General features: G+C 41.0%; 1 protein-coding gene across 1 annotated transcript; it reads left to right on the top strand.

Annotated features, from left to right (window-relative positions):
* The first annotated feature begins 6031 nt into the window (after positions 1 to 6031).
* On the top strand, positions 6032 to 22302 carry SPATA45 (spermatogenesis associated 45). Its single transcript, XM_082472373.1, has one exon. It carries the CDS (start codon positions 12829 to 12831, stop codon positions 13117 to 13119), a length of 291 nt encoding a protein of 96 aa, XP_082328499.1. The 5' UTR covers positions 6032 to 12828; the 3' UTR covers positions 13120 to 22302.
* Positions 22303 to 22723: the final 421 nt, after the last annotated feature.

Raw genomic sequence — 22723 nt, 5'->3', positions numbered from 1 at the left:
AGCGGTCAAGGCACTCCGCGAAGTTTCATGTAGAGTCCACAAGCATTGCACACAGGTTCACCCTCAGCGTTTCTGCGCCACAAAGTGGTGGTTGTGGTGTGACAGTTGGCACAGGACGATCTAAGCCGGCGGGAGGAAGGCTGGTTATTATAAATAAGAGGTCCCTTGAGAGAAAAACCTTGAAGTGTAATTAGGTTGACCTTCCTGGACCAAAGTGTGCTCCATCCAATACGTAAGATTCTAGATAGTAGTGTTTGATGCACATTTCCTGAGTTGTTTTGCAGCTGTGAAACCCCCTTCCCACACCAAATGGAAGAACTACTTGATGACCATGAGCACATATAGCCCCAGGCCTCCTGTAGCCTAAGGACTGATAATGTTAACCCCTGTGACACCACCCTGCTGCCTCACCATCAGCCAATCAGAGAACTGTGCACAAGCTGATCACGTGCCCTGCGACCCACCCCTCTCCTGGCCTTTAAAAGTGCTTTGCCTAAATCATTTGGTGAGCTCGAGGCTTTTCAGGGCATGAGCCACCTCATCTCCTTGCACGGCCTTGCAATAAACTGTTCTCTGCTCCAAACTCCGACATTTCAGTTTGTTTGGCCTTACTGTGCGTTGGGCACATGAACTTGTATTAACAGACTCTCTTTCGGTGCAGAGTTCACTAAGGTGGTCTTTAACTCCATGTTTAGAAGTGGCCCAGAAGAAGATCTCACAATTCTAGTAAAGCGAGCCCAACTTATTTGGGGAACCATGGCAACTCCTGATTTGGTTAATTTGGCAAACCGATTGGGCCGGACTATTCAAAATTCAAATAAACGAGAGGCCACTAATATCATAAACTTACTACTTCAACAGCTATCAAACTCCTCCCAGAGGCTTCAACAAACTAAATCAAAGCCTTCAGACTCTAAAAATATCTGCCATTTGTGTAAGAAACGTGGCCATTGGAAAAAGAATTGCCTTAAACTAAAACACTTTAAATAATCCTCCCGTGTTAAGCCTTCAGCTTCTCTTATGGACTGAGCTTGCTCTGAGGACAAACAAGGGGTTTTCCAATCCTTCCCCTTAATCATCTGGGTGAAACTTCCCTTATGATTGGAAATGAGCTCCTTGTCTTAACTGACACTGGAGCCACACTTTCTGTGCTCAGTCCCACCAATCCCAAACAACCCCTTCCTCAGAGCACTGAGATAATTCAAATGGTGAGAATATCTAGGAAACCCCCTATAGTTTATAAATCCCCTCCCTTCCCTTTCCAACTGGGCTCCCTCCAGGACAATCATTCCTTCCTATTGGTTGGTTCTTCTCCTGTCAACTTCCTAGAATGAGACTTTTGAGAGAAGTCATCTCTTTTTCTCAAAAGGGGGAAATTATTCTTGAGATTGACTCAGTTCCCTCAACAACTCCTGGCACTCCAAGCTCCTCAACCCGATTAGCAGTTTTTGCCCTTAGGACAAGCTTGGAAGATAACATAAACTTAAAACTCCCCAAAGAAATCCCTGAGACATTCTGGGGAAAATCCACAGCTGACATTGGGTGGATTCATTCAGCTCCCCCAATTCAAATTCAAATTGACCCTGGTAAGCTCTTCCAAGCATTAATCAATATTCTTTAAATCCTGAGGCCTTAGCAGGAATTCAACCAATCACAGAGGAATATAAGACACAAGGCCCCATAGTTCCTTGCACCCGTCCTTGTATTACACCCATTCTCCCTATTAAGAAACCCCAAGGAAGATGAGAGAGATTTGTCCAAGATTTGAGGGCTAGTTAGAACATCGTTACCCCTCATCATCTGACCATCCCTAACTCTCATACGCTTTTAATAGCAATACCTACAGAGGGTAAAATTTTCACCATAATAGACCTCTGTAGTGCCTTTTTCAGCATCCCTATGGAATCTGAAAGTCAATTTTTATTTGCTTTCACGTGGGAAGGGCAACTCTACACCTGGCTCTATGGAAAGCCCTTCCTACTTTTCACAGATCCTAAAAATGGATTTACTAGACGTCATTTTTTTTCCACAAAGGTCTATCTACCCTCTTACAGTATGTTGATGAACTTCTCTGTTCCTCTTCTAAGGAAGCAAGTGAGCAAAATAGCATCAGTCTCCTCAAGCCATTAGCAGCTAAAGTTCATTAGGTCTCTAAGGAGAAATTAGAAGTTGTTCAAATGCAGGTCAAATACCTAGGGTACTGATCTCAGATCAAGGACTCCTTTTAGACCCTAATAGGATCCAGTGTCTTACATTTCCAGTGGCCACAGACCAAAAGACAACTTCAAGGGTTTTGGAATCTGGCTGGATACTATGGGAACTGCATACCTGATTTTTCCTTAATTGCCCACTCTCTTTATACACTGCTCAAAGCTGAAAGTACCAGATCCCTTAGATTGGGAAGGAAATGTCTTTATGACGCTCCAAAACCTGAAAAGCAGACTTCTCAGACCACCTGCTTTAGGTCATCCTAATTACCAGCTTCCTTTTTCCCTCTTTGTGTACAAAAAGGAGGGGAATGCCTTAGGTGTGCTTACTCAAAGGCACAGCAGGTCAACACCACCCCTTGGCTATTGCAGTCAACAATTAGACCCTGTAGCCAGAGGTGTTTTCCCATGCCTGAGAGCTATTTCAGCCACAGCAGCGGCTCTTACAAAATCAACGGAGGAAATAGTTATGGGCTGTCCACTTATCATCTGTGTTCCCCATACTCAATTCTTATCACACTCTGCCTTTCTATAAGCCATCTCACCTCATGAAATATTGTGACTAACTTCTCACATAACCCTTTCCTACTGCAACAACCTTAACCCTGCAAGCCTTCTCCCTTTACCTACCGATGAAACTCCTCATGGCTGTTTGACCCTGCCTGATCAGTTATTAATCCTTGGAGCTGACTTACAAGAAACCCGTATTGCTAACGCTGAAATTTAAGTTTACCGATGGTTCTTATTTGAAAAATGACAAAGGAAAATATTGTGCCGGGTATGCAATCACCTCCTCCTTTGAAGTAATTGAGGAAGCTCCACTGACCACTGCTACTTCAGCTGGCATGCAGAACTCCATGCTTTAACTGAGCTTGCACCCTAGCAGAAGGTAAAACTGTGAATATCTATATAGACAGTCACTTTGTGGTAGTTTCTGACCTTGGCACTTTTGAAACAAAGAGGATTCTTGACCTCAGGCAGGAAACCAGATTAAGAATGGAAATTGGGTGAATGAGTTGTTGGAATCAATCCAACTTCCATCTGTCCTAGTCATCGTTAAGGTGCCTGGGCATTCAGAATTAAATTCAGATGAAACCAAAGGAAATAATTTGGCTGATCAGGCTGCAAGAATAGCTGTCTTATGAGCCACCCAACCTGAAACGGTTATATTAAATTTTGACTACATTCTGAAAGAGGATCTAATGGAAATGATCAAAGAAGCCCAAACTAAGGCACGGCATAAAGGCTTTATTGGGCTGATCATGGCTGTATTTTTAGCCCATTAACTAATTTATAGTATGGCCCCAAAAGAAGACCTGTCTTGCCAGAGTCCATGTAAAGACCCCTGATGGAAATGACTCATCAGATGACCCACTGGGCCATGAGAAATGAGACAATACTGTTGGGAAAATATTTTTAAGGCCTCCAAGGAGGCACAATTAACTTGTACTGTACATCCTTTAAAAAAACCCAGAGAGGGGCATCCCTGGTGGCGCAGTGGTTGAGAGTCCGCCTGCCAACGCAGGGGACACGGGTTCGATCCCTGGTCTGGGAAGATCCCACATGCCGCGGAGCAACTAGGCCCGTGAGCCACAATTACTGAGCCTGCGCGTCTGGAGCCTGTGCTCCGCAACGGGAGAGGCCGTGACAGTGAGAGGCCCGCGCACCGCGATGAAGAGTGGCCCCCGCTTGCCACAACTAGAGAAAGCCCTCGCACAGAAACGAAGACCCAACACAGCCAAAAATAAATAAATAAATAAAATATTAAAAAAAAAAAAAAAACCCAGAGAAACTATCCAAACTGCCCCTGGATATTTTGATTTCCCTAAAGGGCCTTTTAAGGTATAAAAGGCTATACATTTGTTCTTGTTATGATTTGCATGTTTCCTCATTGGATTGAAGCATTCCCTTACTGGCAGGCTACTGCCTCAGCAGTTGCAAAAATATTGTTGGAAAATGTTATACCCACATGGGGTGTGCCCTCAGAACTGCATAGTGACCAGGGAATACATTTTACCGGCCATGCTATGAAACAAGTCTGTGAGGTTTGGCCTATTCTACAATGTTTTCATTGTACTTAGCACCCTCAGTCCTCTGGACTGATGGAAAGAAAAAATGGCATTGTTGTTAAGACTCAAGTGGCAAAATTTATGCAGACCTTAAAATGGCTTGGCCTAAGGCACTTCCTTTGGTCCTTTCAATCTGAGAACTACCCCTTTTGGGAAATACAGTCTGTCACCACTTGAAGTCATTACTGGTGACCTATGCATTTGTCTCTCTCTGCTCTTGATATAGTCAACTAGTTAAAGGAGACATGCTTCAATATTGCAACGGACTAATCAGAGCCTTAGATAAAAAACATACCCTGGTAGAACAATCTTTCCACAGTGTGCTCCTGGGACACAAGGTAACAAACATCACATTCGATAAGCAGGTGGTTTTGTCTACCTGTAAAGACATCTTCAAAAAGATTCTTTTTTTTTTTTTAAAGTTAAAAAAATTAAAAAAAAATTTTTTTTCAAAAAGATTCTTTACAACCTAGATGGAAAGGACCATATCAGGTACTCTGAACTAATTCTTGTCCTGCAAAGCTTGAAGGTGTTGAGTCTTGGATTCATGTTTCTCTTTTTTATTTTTTTGGGGTACGCCACACAGCTTTCCTGACCAGGGATTGAACCCAGGCCCCAGGATTGGAAGCGTGGAGTCCTAACCACTGGACCACCAGGGAATTCCCATGTTTCTCATTTTCAAAAGGCTCCAATGCCCAGCTGGACTTGTGAACTGACTAGAGAATTAAAATGAAAATTAACTAGGAAGTGAAGCCGACAACATCCGATGCTGACAGCTTTCCCAAGATTCAGGACCAGGCCTCTATATACATACACACTGCTCTAACCTCATTACTAAGCCTTTCATAATTGTCCTGCTCTATTGTACTGATAAATTTACTGAGTTTGTTTGTTTTTCTTTTCTTTTTTTGGTTGCATCAGGTCTTAGTTGTGGCACGCAGGATCTTTCCTTGCGATGCACAGGCTCTTCGTTGTGGTGTGTGGGCTTCTCTCTAGTTGTGGTATGTGGGCTCCAGAGTGCACAGGCTCAGAACTTGCAGTGCACTGGCTCTCTAGTTGTGGCACATGGGTTCCAGAGCATGTGGGCTCTGTAGTTGTGGTGCAAGGGCTTAGTTGCCCCGGCATGTGGGATCTTAGTTCCCTGACCAGGGATTGAACACACGTCCCCTGCCTTGAAAGGCAGATTCTTAACCACTGGACCGCCAGGGAATTCTCTTTATTGAGGTTAATACTAATTCAACATTCTTGCTAAGGAAATCCTACTCAGTTGGCTGGTGGTTTCAGAATATCACTTAACGACTTCCTTTATTATGTCCAAGATGGTGACTAGTCAGCATTTGGTTGGAATTTGTTTAATGTTAGCTGAAGTTTTTACCTTCCGAGGGTACTTTTTTGGCAAATGGGAAGAGAATATTCTAGTGAACTATTCCCAAACTATAGTAACTGGAGGACATCTCTCTGAGTGCTGGGTATGTTTCCAAGGCCACAATCATCCAGATCTAAGGACACTCTAGTTATACCCATCACCAATTTCTCCTTGGTTCCCAATGCTACGATAGATTTTCAGCACTCGGCCCTTAAAATTGTCTGCAGAGTAAAACTGTATGATTGGTGTCTCCACTTTGTTTTTGTTTGACCCTGCCACAAAACATTTCTCTAAAGCCCTATTCCTTTAACATTCCAACTGCCTGGATCCTCTCTCTTTTTCCTTTACCTCTGGCATGAAGCAAATGGCTGACCAAAATTTGTAAGAAATGTGATCTCACAAGCCTATGTCAAGCTTTTTGTTGCACTGGGGCCAGATGATTGTCGGCTGACCCCTTAATAGGCTGTAATGGCTGCACGGATCCACGGCTAGAACGTATCCCTAAGTTCATAACCTGTCAGTGGAAACGTGAATAACCACTCTTGACTGGGTACACCTTTGTATGTGATTACAAAGGAGAACCATGGGCTTATGAATGTCTAGACAGCTGGCATATGACAGGACAATGCCTTTTGTGATACCATAGCATTTCACTTCAAGTTCTTGTTAAAGAAAAAAATGCAGCCATAATCTCATAGATCTAGATGAGACTTGGCTGCCCCCTTTTAATATCCCATATACTCTCCATTGATTACCACTGTGAAAGGATTTGTTCCTTGGACTGGTGCAGTCCATACTGACCTGTTGAACCACAGCTAAATTAACAAATTCTGCCACTTGAGGCTTGGCTCAACAGCAGTGATCCCTGGATTCCCTAGTGAGGGTTGTACTTCATTATCTCCTTGCAGAACAGGGCAGCGTCTGTGCCCTAGCCAACACCTCCTGCTGCAACTAGATGAACACTTCTGGTGAATGTGAATTAGAACTCAAAAAAATTAGGAAAACAGCACAAAACCTCTCTGTTCCCTATCAATGTTTTCAGCTGGCTGTCTTCAGCTATAGGCACTTAGATAAGATCAGGACTTCAAATATTATTTAAGATTATTATTAGAATTTTGCTATGTGTGCTTGTATTTAAACTTCTTATGCTACTCCTCACTCAGACCTGCTGCAAAACTTCTACAAACACCAAGATTGTAGTCTCTGAATGGACTGAAATGTTAGTAAGTCTTATTCACTTGAACATTCGGGTAACTTGATGAAATTCCTGGATGATGAAATTGCCTAAAGTCATTTCCTGAATGCTTCCCTGTGGCTCAGATGTGGCCTAATCCTTAGGACACCACTCCTTGACGTGGCTATTTAATCAGAGATTAAAAATTCCCCCGGAGATGGGATCTGGTTTTCTGGGAGGCGTCCAGTCCATCCCAGTGATGTGAGACAAAGCATATCTATAAGATGATCAGTGATGCTTTCAGAGACAAATCTGGATCAAAAGGGGAAAATATGAAATGTGAAATAAAATGGATTCACTTATGTCAAGGGGTTTTAAAATGGAGCCAGGGGGCCATTAAGGAGGTGGATCTTATGCACATCCTCACCCAGTTAAACCATGAACTGGGCCAAACCACAAGTATGCCAAGGGCTCTGCAAAAACCCCTGAAACTTGTCACGATAGTGGACTTTACACCCCTGTAGTGATAGCCTCAGTAAATCACTAGAGGGAAAAGTGACTAATGCAGACTTCCCCTTTTTGCCTTTAAAAGCCCCTGACTTTTACTCCCTAGCAGGGTACTGTTTGTGTTGCTACCTAAGTCTGTGTGCCCCCAATTGCAACTTTTTGATCTCAAATAAACACTTTTCTTCTTGATTGTTTCCTCCCAGGTTTATTTAGTTTCACAGTTTGCAGAGCGTAGCAAACGAGAACAAGTCCAAGAAAATAGGGGTGAGATACCTTAGAATGCAGCCTGAAATCTCTTCTGCGAGAGTAATCTTTGAGCAAGGAAAATTTGTTGGCTTAAGAATTATTCAAATTGGGTTTCTTATGTCACAAATTATTTTTTTAAATTTATTTATTTTATTTATTTATTTTTGGCTGCCTTGGGTCTTCCTTGCTGCGCGCGGGCTTTCTCCAGTTGTGGTGAGCGGGGGCTACTCTTTGTTGCGGTGCGCGGGCTTCTCATTGTGGTGGCTTCTCTTGTTGCAGAGCACAGGCTCTAGGCACGCGGGCTCAGTAGTTGTGGCTCGCGGGCTGTAGAGCGCAGGCTCAGTAGTTGTGGTGCACGGGCTTAGTTGCTGCGTGGCATGTGGGATCTTCCTGGACAAGGAATTGAACCTGTGTTCCCTGCATCGGCAGGCAGATTCTTAACCACTGCGCCACCAGGGAAGTCCGTCGCATATTATCATGTTGTAAAATAATGAGTGTTACTCTTGGGCACAGCACACACAACTTCCTGAATTAATAATCTAATCTATTATATACTTTAGAAGAACTCATAATGCTTGTATTGTACTTTATAGTTTACAAGTCCTTTCATCTATTATCTTGTTTAATCCTCACAATACTGATATCAGCCCCATTAAGCAGCTAAGAAAGCTGAAGCTCAAAGATGTAGAAATCTTCCTCCAGGTTGCACTCTGACAAGGGAGGACTTGAATATAGCCCCTGGCCCTCAGGTGCCAGGGTTGTGCCCAACTGATGAAGTCTCTTGATAAGTTTTTTGCATATCTGGGAGCTTTGTTTTAAAAAAATGAAAAAAATACCTTCTTATCTTTAGCAAGTGCCCTGCATTGGTCTGAATGGTTTTTGTACTCCAGTCTCATTAGAGTTGGGGGATTTAGTTTCTTTTGCTGACCCTTGATATAGTTCTTTAGGGAATTAATTTCTCTGGCATTGTGAACTGCTTTCTTCAATACCAATTTCTTTCTTCTATCACTAATTTCTGTAAAAAGATAAAGAAATGATGACTTTTGTATTTGTGAAATGTACTTCTGAAGACTTTTTTAAGTTGGAGACATCTACTTCTGAGAAAAAACATTCGAATTAAATAATTACCCAAGTAAAACATGAAGTTTTAATAAAATCAGTAAAAACAGCTACAATTTACTAAGTACCTACCACAAACTCTCAGACTATAAGCTCCTTGGGGGCAGGTACCTATCTGCCCTCAGTACCCAGAACAGTACCAGGCACAGAATAGGTGCTCAAGAAATATCAGTGCATATAATAAATTGATGCCAGGCACAATGCAAAGAGCTTTATATGCATATCATTTAATTCTGTTAAAAAACAAAATTCAGCCAAGTAGATCTGAACATCGAATTGGCTTTATTAGGCAATTCATGACCTGGGCAGCATCCCAGCTAGCAAGTAGAAGGGCACTCCAGGCTTGTACAAAATGGAAGGCTTTTATAGGAAGAAGGGTGCGGAAAGGGAGCTATTGGCAAAAGAAAAAAAGGGTTGTTTTTAGGCCAGGATATCTTATTTTGTGGTCGGGGGGGTGGGGGGAGAGAAAGTCAAGGTTTTCATTATGCAGATTGCCTCTTCTTCCTCTGAGGGATGAAGAGGGCCTACATGGCAAATTACCTTATTGGTGCTGACCAGAAAATTCCAGACTGGTTGATTAAGACTGCATTTCTGGTAAAGATGGAAACTGCAATTACATTAGGTATTAAATCTAGGCTTGGCATCATGGGCTTTAGTATAAGTGATGCCATTTGGGGTCTGTGGGTTTTCTCTGTAACAATTCCAACTCCTCCCTCCTCCACCGTATACACACAAACACACAACTTAATGAAATAGGTATCTTTATCCCATTTTGCAGATGAAGAAACTGATACTAAGAGAGATCGAGTAATTTATTCAGGGACACATGGCTGATAACTAAATGGTCTCTCTGACTCCAAACTCTTAACCAGGATTCTATGAATGGAACAAAGCTGGAATGGCACAGATCAGAATATTCCATCTCCAGGGTAATATTTCAGTAGGTTCATCCACACCAGTGGACTTCAAATAGGCGTTGGGTTGCTGTATGTTAAAAGGTAATTTATAATAATATACCTATAGAAACAGTAATATATTTTCTATATATATACATTTGATTCTTGTTATTGTGGTAGTTATGTTGTATAAAGTGGCCCTGAACACTGAATTAACAGATATTGAGCCACTGTTCTTAGGGAGAATACAGGGTTAGGTTCCTGTGAGCCTTTGGTCACAGCATTTTTGTCAACCAATCAATATATAATCTTCTTGTATGTGTGTTTCAGTTTAAAGAAACATATTTAATATATGTTGTTGATTCATTAATGTTGAACTCACAGCCGACAGAGCTATAACTCATTATTGAACAAGGCTGATCTAACACACACAAGGCACATCACAGCCTTCTTGCTGCTTAGAAACACAAGACAGCACTTTAGCACTATGCTTGGGGGGCATTCTAAACAGTGAAATCAATGAAAAAAAAAAAAGATGTGACACTATAAGGACCAGGAAAAGGACACACATGGTATGAGAGCTGAAATAAGAAGGCAGAGAGCTGCCTTATTGCACCCCAGCTGGGGATGTGCACATCAAGGAGACTCAGATTTTTTGCTCCTCTGTGCATGTTTGGGGATGATTGTGAAAGCGCCACAGTATTGATTATTGGATAACAAATAAATTTTAGTGAGTAGGAGAATTTGCAAATATGGAATCCGTGAGTAAGGAGGATCTACTCTATATATGTGCTTAATATTTTCAAAACCCTTTAAACAGCCATAGGTTAGGCACATTATTTATCTCCATTTAAGAGGTTGTAAAACTGGGTGAATTAACCATAGAAATCGACTTGTTCCTATGTCATACATACAGTCAGTTTCATAGGCATGTGGCCTCTACACTCACACAAGTGCCAAACCTCTTCCCCCACCAAAGGGTCCCACTTGGTCTAATGCTCTGCTGTCACCATCTTGAAGTTCTCAGTGGTTTTTCAACAAGGGTCCCTGCCTTTTCATTTTGCTCTGGGTCCCACAAATTATGTAGCTGTTCCTGATCACATAGCAAGTAAACAGGTTAATAACTGGGGGGACAAAAATACTATATATTTATCCAACTGAACAAAAAAATTTTTTTTACAGTGCCTAATTAATATACTAAAGTTACCATTTATTGAGATTTGGTTGTACTAAGTTCTTGATAATGTATTAGCTCATTTAATCCTTATGACCCTCTGTAATTTGGATATTTCCATTAAATATATAAGGAAACTGAGGCCCAGAGAAGGTAACATAACCAAGGTCATACAGTTAGCATAGCGTGAACAGGAATCAAATCTTTTTTTTTTTTTTAATAAACTTATTTTTTTTGCTGTGTTGGGTCTTCGTTGCTGCGGGCTTTCTCTAGTTGCGGTGACCGGGGGCTACTCTTCATTGCGATGCGCGGGCTTCTCATTGCAGTGGCTTCTCTTGCCACAGAGCATGGGTTCTAGGCGCGCAGGCTTCAGTAGTTGTAGCACGCGGCCTCAGTGGTTGTGACTCATGGGCTCTAGAGCGCAGGCTCAGTAGTTGTGGTTCACGGGCCTAGTTGCTCCGCGGCATGTGGGATCTTCCCAGACCAGGCCTCGAACCCGTGTCCCCTGCATTGGCAGGCGGATTCTTAACCACTGTGCCAGCAGGGAAGTCCCTGGAATCAAATCTTTTTGACTTCAAATCACCAATTTACCATTAGACTCTTGCTGTGTCTAATTTTAGTTGGCTCCAGTTTTCAGGCGATTTGTAATAAGGGTTTGATTTTGTGATCTTCTTAGAGAATTTGTGACTAAGACATCTACATTTCATTTGCAGTAAATCTAATAGGCATTTAACAAAATATAAATTAGCTCAAAAGTACATAAGAGGGGTTTCCCTGGTGGCGCAGTGGTTAAGAATCCGTCTGCCAATGCAGGGGACACGAGTTTGAGCCCTGGTCCAGGAAGATTCCATATGCCACGGAGCAACTAAGCCCATGTGCCACAACTACTGAGCCTGTGCTCTAGAGCCCGTGAGCCACAACTACTGAGTCTGAGTGCCACAACTACTGAGCCCACATGACTAGAGCTGGTGCTCCACAACAAGAGAAGCCACTGCAATGAGAAGCCTGTGCACTGCAACGAAGAGTAGCCCCCGCTCACCGCAACTAGAGAAAGCCTGTGCACAGCAACGAAGACCCAACGCAGCCAAAAATAAATAAATTTATTAAAAAAAAAAGTCTTTGATTTCAACATGAGTCTTGTATTCTATTTATAAATTGAGTTATTTTCGTATAAAGAATGATCATCCTTATTTTTTCTGAAATTAGTGTTCGGTTAACCCAAGTTGAAAAGACTAAACACCTCTGGTAGTATATTTACAAGTCCTTTAAATATTTTAAATTTCCTTTGCAAATTTAGCATATCTGATTTTTAAGCACTTTAAATGCCTGAAAAGACAAATTTACAGGCCTAACAAACAAAATCTTCCTAAATAGTTAATAAGACTTATACATTTTAAAATTTGTTTTAACCATAGCCAGTTTGATGTCTTCTGTACTTTTTTTTGGCTGTGCCACATGGTTTGTGGGATCTTAGTGCCCTGACCAGGGATTGAACCTGCACCCTGGCAGTGGAAGCACGGAGTCCTAACCACTGGACTGCCAGTGGATTTCCTACACTTTTTATAGTAAAATACCTTTGGATATTTATTGGAAAGAAACATCCAAAAATGTTAATTTGGTTGTCTCTGGATCACAAGTGATTTTAATTTTTCTACCTTATACTTTTCTGTATTTTCTTCATTTCCTACAATAAATACATATTATTTTTATAATCAGGAAAAGCAACAAAAGTTCCTAAAAGCAAGAATCAATGCATAGTATCACGTTAAAATCCAAAATATATTCTCTTACTGTATCCTCTTTTTTTGGCCTTTTTTTTCCCCTGAGGAAATATCAAGACCTTAGAAAGCAATAAGAAATGGAGAGAGGTTGGGGGAGGGGGCACAGTGGTGGTGGTATTTGCAGGAGGAGAAATACCTGACTGAGGTAATCACCTGATAAAGTAACTGGAGGTGCTGGTAAATACCTGATCGTGAATCTTGGCTTCAAGGTCAAGCAGGCAATTGATAGTATTTTTTTCATTTGTTAGCAGGACAGCAAGAATCACTTGACGATTAGTTCGTCAGCATAATGGCATCTGTAAACAGAACCAGTGAAATAATTAAAAAACTTAAAGCAGACAAACATCTCCTGGAGGAGATAAATGAAAGGCGTGAATCCAACTGCTTGGTGGAAAGAAGCAATCAAGTCAGCTTACTGAGAGTTCAAAAGAGGCATTTCAATGGTGCCTACAAGTCCCTTACTCATGCCCAAATCAAAGAAGCTGTTCCTGACAGTGGCAGGAGCTCTTGGGTCAAACTGAGTCCCCTTGTTCACAAGGAGAAAAGGCACTTTCCACTAAAAAGTAAGATGTTGTGGTAGGATTCCTACCCAATCGACAGGAGGAATCCAGAAATAAACTTAGGAGTTACTTCTGGGGTTGAAAGAGGTTCATATGTATTGCTCTGGGATAGTTGAAAGGCAATCTGTCTGTAGTTAAAAGCATCAGTAAACTAGGCTAGTTGATGTGAGATCTACTACAGACCAGAGATTCTCATATTCTTGTGCTTACAGGATCCCAGAGTCCATCTTCAGGCTGGCTCATTCAATAGGCTCTAGTTTGGGCCCTGGAATCTGCATTCTCAGCAGGCTAAGGTGATTCTGATGCTGATGGCCTGAAAACCGTATTTTGAGAAAACTCCAGAGGCCTCCTCTATCATCAATTTCTGTTGCCTCTGCCAAGGTTTCATGTGCAAAATTGAGATAAAATGGAAATGATTTTGATGACAAATATCAAACAAAAAGCCCTGAGAAACAATAAAATGTGGAGGGAGTTTGGGGTAGGGGTGTGTGTGGTGGTGGTATTACCTTGCAGGGGGCGGAAGAGGAACTGGTAAATACCTTAGCTGTGAATACTTGTTTCTAAGTCAAGATAAGCAATTGATGGTATTTTTTTCCATTTATTTGGAAAAAAAAAAAAAGAGTATAATTATGCTAAATACAACCAACAAATTATTAAGTTAGATAAGAAACAAAAGAATTGCCATACTGGAAATTTAACTTCTTTGATGAGGGGGCTGTGACTTTACACTTGCTCCACACTCTTTGTACGTGGGGTAGAGAGGGCAATGCAGCATGGCCTGGAAAACTGATGTTTTAAAGCTAATCTGTAACAGCCATGTTTTTATTTTACTCAAAAAGTAACTCTTTTACAAGGAGGAATGCCTTTAGTGTTCCTAATTCTAAGAGAATCTGCACAATTTCAGCCATAAAAAAGAATGAAATAATGCCATTTGCAGCAACATGAATGGACTAGAGATTATCATACCAAGTGAAGTAAGTCAGAAAGAGAAAGACAAATACCATATGATATCACTTATATGTGGAATCTAAAATACAACAGAAATGAACCTGTCTACAAAAGAGAAACAGACTCACAGGTATACTGAAGCTCTCTCTTCAAATCTTCCAGTTGTAGATATGGAGGCCAAAAGAGGGACAGTCTTACTTAAACTTGCCTTAAAAACAGAAGAGTTGGTGTCTTAGTTAGTTTGGGCTGCTATAACACATGACCAGAGACTGCGTGGCTGAAACAACATTTATTTCTCACAGTCTGGAAGCTGAAAGTCTGAGATCAGGGTGCCAGCATGATTGGGTTCTTGGAGTGCCCTCTTCCTGGTTTTCAGAGGGCTGTTTTCTTGCTGTGTCCTCACATGACAGAAACAGCTACTTTGGCCTCTTCCTATAAGGGCACTAATCCTATTCTGAGGACTCCACTCTCGTGACTTAATCACCTCTCAAAGGCCCCACCTCCAAATACCATCACGTTGGACCTAGGGTTTCAGCGTAAGAATTTGGAGGAGCACAAACCTTCAGCCCATTGCACTTGGGTTCAAGCTCTGCCTCTGCCATGGAGAAGTCTCATGCTTGTACTCATTTAGTGTCTCTAAACCTTACTTTCTGCATCTGTGAAACAGTATTTATCCTCTCTGCCTTCAGCGTTATTTTGGAACTATGAAATGTATTATAAGATATGTGACAAATACTTATTTTTTATTTTTCAGATAACACCATATTTGGATAAAGTGCATCTACAGAGACACATAGAAATAGAATCTCTTTGATCCTTCTTCAATGTCTGTCTCAATTATTTACAAATATTAATTATAAAAGAAGCCAAAGAAAACTATTCACTAGATCACCAAGAAAACATTGTCACATAAAACATATTACACCTTCATTCCATTCCATCATTTAGACTTAGATGTTTTGAAAGAGGATTTGAGTTATTAAATATACTTTCAAAGATGGATGACCTAAAAGTTCACTTTACAGCGATCTTCTCTTTATTAATCTAAAATGTTTAGTTTATATTGTTTCTTTTCTTTTCTTTCCTTTTTTAGGGTTTTGGGTGTTTTAATTTTCTTCTTAATTCTTTTAAAAAATTTTTTTAATTGAAATATAGTTGATTTTCAATGTCATATAAGTTTCAGGTGTATAGCACAGCAATTCAGTTATATATAAATATATATATATATTCTTTTTCAGATTCTTTTCCCTTATATGTTATTACATAATACTGAGTATAGTTCCCTGTGTTATACAGTAGGTCCTTATTGGTTATCTATTTTATACATAGTATACATAGTAGTGTGTATATGTTAATCCCAGCCTCCTAATTTATCCCTCCTCCCACCTCCCAGAGTTTATATTGTTTCTGTAAATCAGTGGAATGTGTTGACCAACCCCATTAATCAAGTTGAAGGCTAAAGTTTCTCAAAGTTAACGCTTGCTTCTATTACTTAATTACATTAACTTACTCTGTTAGAGCTATGATTTTGATAATTTGAGTAAGTACATACTTGAGAAGGTAATAGAAGGTGCCTACAGAGTCTTTCATCGTATGTCATTGCCCATCCCCGAAGTGGGCATTGCTTGAATCATCTGGTGGCCAAATCCTATTTGGTTACTATCACCTCTGTGTCACTGCTGCTTGGACATCAGACTAATTTTCAAATTTTAACCTGGCTTGTGCTGTTTTCCATAATTTGCATTAATTGCCATTCCATTCCTATTAATAGCCTAATCCATACAGCAAGCTGAGCACAGCCAGGCCTGGAACCCAGCCGTTTCTTGGCATTTGTCTTTATACCAGTGAAATATTCACCTTTTATTTGGTTGCCCTTTGCCTCCATAGAAAGCTCAGATTCATAAGCCAAAACATTTTAATACTGGAAGGGAGATGGATCAGTCATCTGGCCTAAAACCCTATCTCAGCTAGGACTACCGGGGCACAGTGTGGATGAGATTCATCAGCTCTGAGGGCATGTAAAAGAAGCCAGACCCACAGCTGAGTTTTTGTTTTTCAAGAAAACAGTGTCAAGAGCTGTGAAGGGTTAGCCTGCCACAGTTGCATGGGCATTGACAGAAGACATAAGACCCCTGATTCTGAGGTAAAGGACTTATTACTCAGAGCCCAGCAAGTAGCACAAACCTCATGTTCCTGTCGGTTCCTCTTGCCCTCCCCTCCATCCTCCTTTCCCTAAAATCCACGGCACAATATGGAGCTGTCCAGATAGACACCACACATGCAGAGGTTCTGCCTCACCGATAGACCACTGAGTTCAAGAGACCCAAACTTTGCCTGGTGGAGGACATTCTCTTTATTATACTGGACAGTAAATAAACCTGCCCTTTTATCCAGTGGGGACATTATCTCTATCTACCAAGGCCCTTGGCAATACAAACACCCTTGAAGAGATAGTCTGGAACAAAAGCTATCGGTGCCTCTGGCACAAGACTGCAGAAATGTGAGAGACCTGGGCAAGGAGAATGATCTCCCAACACCTAGCCACCCAAATAAAGGCTACAAATATAGCACCAACCACTCTTTGGCTCAATCTAAGATGAATCATAGGAGATAAACACACAGTAAATGAGTGTCCGGTTGAGTATAATACACTTAACAACCTTTCTAACCTCATTGCAATCCCCACTACCTCCTCCCCCCACATTTCCGGTTTCATGGAACTACTTGTGCTTTTTCTGCCTTATTCTGTCAACCCCTCTTATTCTGTTCACTTGGCGAACTTTAGTTTAACTGTACAGTAGTCTCCCCACCCTGCCATCCATGGTTTCACTATCCACAGTTTCAGTTACTTGTGGTCAACCATGGCCTGAAAATATTAAATGGAAAATTGCAGAAATAAACAACTTATAAGCTTTACATTTCGCACTGTTCTGAGTAGCTTGATGAAATCTCACACTGTCCTGCTCCATCCCACCTGGGACGTGAATCATCCCTTTGTCCAGCGTATGCTGCCCATTTCTCTCTTAGGAGCCGACCTAGTAGCTGTCTCAGTATCACAGTGCTATGTTCAAGTAACCCTTGTTTTACTTAATAAATGGGCCCAAAGCACAAGAAGTGCTTCCGTTTAGTGAAAAGGTGAAAATTCTCGACTTAATAAGGAAAGGAAAAAAATCATTTGCTGGGGTTGCTAAGATCTACAGTAAGAATGATTCTTCTGTGAAATCTTGAAGATGGAAAAAAATTTGGGCTAGCTTTGCTGTCATACCTCAAACTGCAAAAGTTACGGCCACAGTGTGTGATAAGCGCTTAGTTAAGTTGAAAAAGGCATTAAATTTGTACAATAAGACAGTTTGAGAGAGTCCACATTCACATAACTTTCATTACAGTATATTGTTATAATTGTTCTATTTTATTATTATTGTTGTTCATCTCTTACTGTACCTAATTTATAAATTAAACTTTATCATAGGTATGTATGTGTCAAGAAGGAAGAAATTTTCCTCTACTCTTCTAGGCAATTCTGGCTGGTCTAAGAATTAAATTGACAAGAGACAGATTAGCAGGAGAAAATCAAACATTTTAATAACATGTATACCTGGGTGAGACCCAGGGAAACTGAATAACTTGCCTGAATGGCTGAAGCCATTTCCTTAAATACATCTCCAGTTAAAGACTAAAGAGGACGTTGTGGGTAGTGGTTTGGGACTTCAAATGGGAGGAAGGAATTCACATGGAGATGGAGAAGGTCCTCTAGCTAAATTCTTTTAGGCAGATAGGGGGAAGGTCAGAGGTTCTTCCTGAGTTCTTTGGGACTTGATTGTTTTCAGCTTGAAATAATCCACGTGCCAAAGAGATACATTTTGGGGTGGCAAATTTTGCTCCCCTCAGACATATAGGGAAAATAGTATATATAGGGTTCTGTGTTATCCTCAGTTTCAGGCATCCACTGGGGGTCTTGGAACTTGTCCCTGTATATAATGGGGAACTACTATAGTTTAAATACCACCCCCTTCAGGGACCTCCCTGGTGGTCCAGTGGTTAAGACTCTGTGCTTCCACTGCAGGGGGCATGGGTTTGATCCCTGGTCAGGGAACTAAGATCCTACATGCTGTGTGGTGTGCCCCCAAATTTTTTAAAATAAATAAATAAATACCACTTCCTTCTGGAAGCCTTCCTGCCTCCACCCCCTTTCCCTTGTTAATGAAAATGTTGCCTGCCATATCAGTAAACAAAGGATGTTGCAGCCATCAAGCCATCACATTACATCTGCCCTATGGTGAGCCCTGAGGGAACTCAGGATTGAAACAGGATGCACACCATCAAGCCAGCAGCCACTGCAGCCACCCCCCAGTGGTACAACCTGAAGAAGCTTAGGATGAGAAAGCATAGGATACTGGCCCCAAACAGCTGAGGTGCATATCAAAGGAATCTCAACCTTCACTGTCCCTGTCTATACAATGAAGGCCTTTACTTCCTTAAACTATTTTTGGGAGTAAACCTTCTGGATGTTGTGAACACTGCATCCTTTGCACTCTCTTGTGGGAACACGTCTTGAATTTTATGGTTTGAGTTGCTATTAACCTACTACTCATCAATGGCCAGATGATGGATCCTTTAAACTGGAGAAACTTCTAAACTGGTAAGTTTTTAGAAAGCTCTCATTATAAACAGCTGTTTTACTGGTATCTATAAAAAGACCAAGTTAGAAGGTGGATTAAAAAAAAAAAAGGCTAACCTTAAGAACTCCCTTAATTTAAAACAAACAAGAAAAATAACTGATTTCGGAAGCCTTAATTGTCTCAGCTTCCCCTCAATGGGTCTTATGGATGCTAATAAAAACTTTGATTAATTAATGTTAATTAGGTTGATTAACAAGGGAATAGGAAGCAGCTGAGGGGAAAGTCAAGTGACTTCTTCCTAACAAGGTAGAAATTTTAATAGGACTCATCCCAACAGGATGGGCATCTTTTATTTTTTTGAATTTTATTTTATTTATTTTTTACACGCAGGCTCTTATTAGTTATCTATTTTATACATATCAGTGTATATATGTCAATCCCAAATTCCCAATTCATCCCACCCCCCCAATGCCCCCACCCCACTCCACCCCCGCTTTCCCCCATGGTGTCCATATGTTTGTTCTCTACATCTGTGTCTCAATTTCTGCCCTGCAAACTGGTTCATCTGTACCATTTTTCTAGGTTCCACATATATGCGTTAATATACGATATTTGTTTTTCTTTTTCTGACTTACTTCACTCTGTATGACAGTCTCTAGGTCCATCCACGTCTCTACAAATGACCCAGTTTCGTTCCTTTTTATGGCTGAGTAATATTCCATTGTATATATGTACCACAACTTCTTTATCCATTCGTCTGTTGATGGGCATTTAGGTTGCTTCCATGACCTGGCTATTGTAAATAGTGCTGCAATGAACATTCGGGTGCATGTCTCTTTTTGAATTACGGTTTTCTCTGGGTATATGCCCAGTAGTGGGATTGCTGGGTCATATGGTAATTCTATTTTTAGTTTTTTAAGGAACCTCCATACTGTTCTCCATAGTGGCTGTATCAATTTACATTCCCACCAACAGTGCAAGAGGGTTCCCTTTTCTCCACACCCTCTCCAGCATCTGTTGGATGTCCAGGATGGACATCTTTAGATGGTTATTAAGAAATGGAATAAATAAAAATGACATTAATGGGATTAAAACAAAGGTTTTAATACAACACCACCTGTAACAGGGAAGAGCCAATTTTGACTCTTGGGATCTGTTTCTTTGACTTTAACCTTTGCTTTTCGTTGCTTTTGTTATTATAATCATACATAGTGGCCTGCCTCAGGGAACACTGCCCCTCCGCCTGAATGTTAAACTAAAGTGCCTTTGTTCAGTTCACAGGGAGGCAATCTGACCCTGCCCGCCTGTGAATGGCTGCAGAAAAGAAGGAATTAACACATTCCCTCCCGAGTGCTGGCCAAGCCAGGCAAAACTAATGGCCTTTTTACTTTACTTCCTCATCTCCTCCCCCTCTCTGTTCTATAAAAGAAACTGGCATCCAAACCCCGATAAGATGGTTATTTTGCGACATTAGTCTGCCATCTTCTTGTTCTGCTGGCTTTCCGAATAAAGTCGTATTCCTTGCCTCAACGCCTCCTCTCCGATTTATTGGCCTGTGTGGTGAGCAAAGTGAGCCTGGACTCGGTAACACACCTAGGATCGAATGGGCCAAAGGGATCCCCTGATGATTCCCCCAACATTAAAGGGCCTCGAACAAGTCTGCTCTATTTCCCCCAATTAAAAAAATTTTTTTAAGCCTGCAAGAAAATTACACTGAGATACCTGACCAGTAATTGCTTGGAGACAGTTAGGATAATAAATCAAGTTAAAGACTGACAAAATGGCCTGAGTCCCTTGGCTCAGTCCCTCACTGGGGATCTCAAAGTCTTTTATACAAAAATGGGTAAAATGGCTGGGGATAAAAAGTAAGTTTCTGAGACTTCTTGTTTCAGAAGATTTGTTGATGGGATCCTAATCAAGGCTAAAATTAAAGGTATAAGAGTTGATAGAATTGAGATGACAGTTTATAAAAATTGGTGTATTTGAATGGACTTTATACAAGATGGTTAGATCTCTTTTGCCTAATTAGACTGTGGGATTGAAACTGTGCCCCTCAGATTGGGACTTGAACCCGTGTCGGGACTCAAACCCGGCCAAAACCCTGATTGGGACTTGAACCCACGGTCTTTTAATTAGAATCACTCACCTGGTGTCTGGACTTACTGAAGCTCAGTTTCTTTGTGTCTCAGCACAGAAGGAATTCAGCAAGAGGCAAAGTGATAGGCAAGAAGTAGATTTATTAATATAGGACACTTGTAAGAGATGCAAGCGGGCAGGCGAGGGAGCTCTGCCCTGAGGATTAAGTGGGCTACAATTTTATAGTCAAAGGAAAGGGAGAGGGGAAAAGATCACCTTCTTCGAGTAGACATGAGGCTTACATCATTAGTTCCTCCTTCGTATCAGGCTGGAGAGTGTCTGACCCTATGAGGTCAAACTAGAATTATCAGTAGAAAGGTGGTGACATTGTTCTTCCACATAATGGCCTGGGGCATATCTCGTGCTTTTATTTATGGCTTTATAGTTAAGCAAGGCTGCTTCCTTCCACAACGTTCCAATAGCTTTCTTGAGTGATCATTAACGTAAGTTAATGGTCTCCCAAAGTTTTCCTAGGTTTCCCTCTCTGTGTATAGTCCCCTATTGGGACTTCTACGACTACCTGTATAACTATCCTACTCTATCCCTATCAGGAAAGGCATTATGTCTCACTAGGGAATGCTTCCCCTGCCTGGTATTATAAGACAGGGCACATAAATCTGCTGCTCAGGCAATATTAATTAAACATACTAAAGGAAACCAACAGGGTTACCTGAGCCCACACAGTATAAAATAAAAAATGGGGGCTAATATTCAGGGGCTAATAAAAGCAATAATGAAGGGTTTTTTTTTTTTTCTCTTTTTGCCCCTAGGGTAAATTGCTAGGCCCACTCAGAAAGAGGGCCTTTGTTGTATGTCTTGCACAAACTTTTGAAAGCATGATAAATTGAACCCTAAAGTTCTAAAACATAGAACTCTTGATATCCAGTTTAGTTGGAAATCTCTCTCCTTTTTTCTGATATAAAAAAAAGCAAATTAAAGAAAATGTAGTTGGGACTTCCCTGGTGGCGTAGTGGCTAAGAATTTGCCTGCCAGTGCAGGGGACACAGGTTCGATTCCTGGTCCAGGAAGATCCCACATGCCACGAAGCAACTAAGCCCATGTGCCACAACTACTGAGCCTGCGCTCTAGAGCCCATGTGCCACAACTACTGAAGCCTGTGAGCCTAGAGCCCGTGTTCCACAAAAAGAGAAGCCACCACAATGAGAAACCCGTACACCACAACGAAGAGTAGCCCCTGCTCGCCACAACTAGAGAAAGCCCGCCTGTAGCAACGAAGACCCAACACAGCCAAAAAAAAAAAAGAATGATACTATCCCATCTGATTCTTACTAGAATAAAAAAAAGATGAGAGCTGGAATAAGAAATGTTTTCTTTAGGGAGTTCCCTGGGAGCCTAGTGGTTGGGATTTGGTGCTTTCAGTGCGGAGGCCCGGGTTCGATCCCTGGTCAGGGAACCATCCTGCATGCCGCGCAGGATGGCCAAAATACAAAAACAAATAAATTAATACAAATTGAAAGAAAACAAGAAAAAAAATAGAAATTAAGAAAAAAACGGTTTAAAAAAGCTTTAAAAAAAATATGTTTCCTTTAGTATGGCAGGTCACCATATGCATATGGGGAAGAAGCTCTTTTTGCCTTTCAGCTGGGGAACAGCTCCTAGAGAATGCAAAAAGAGTTGCTTCTCCAGACCAAGCGAGTTTATTCCTATTTTTCAAAAGGTTTAATGTTAGAAAATCCTTGAGTAGTATTTAATACGCTTATAGGTTAGAGGAGAAAAATATGCATCTCAAAAAAAAAAATAAACTCAGTGAAGACGTACATATTATCCAATATCCATTTCAAAGAGTAGATTGAAAGATAAAATACTGGACTTCTCAACTGCAATCAGTTGGACTTACTGCCTCCATTCCCTTATTTATTTTATTTTTTATATCTGATAGGTAAATAGACTCTTTTTTTAA

This window comes from Balaenoptera physalus (assembly GCF_965194825.1).
Source record: "Balaenoptera physalus genome assembly, chromosome: 1".
NCBI lineage: Eukaryota > Metazoa > Chordata > Mammalia > Artiodactyla > Balaenopteridae > Balaenoptera > Balaenoptera physalus.
The sequence above is the reverse complement of the archived record's forward strand: the minus strand, read 5'-3'. Positions and strand labels throughout refer to the sequence as shown.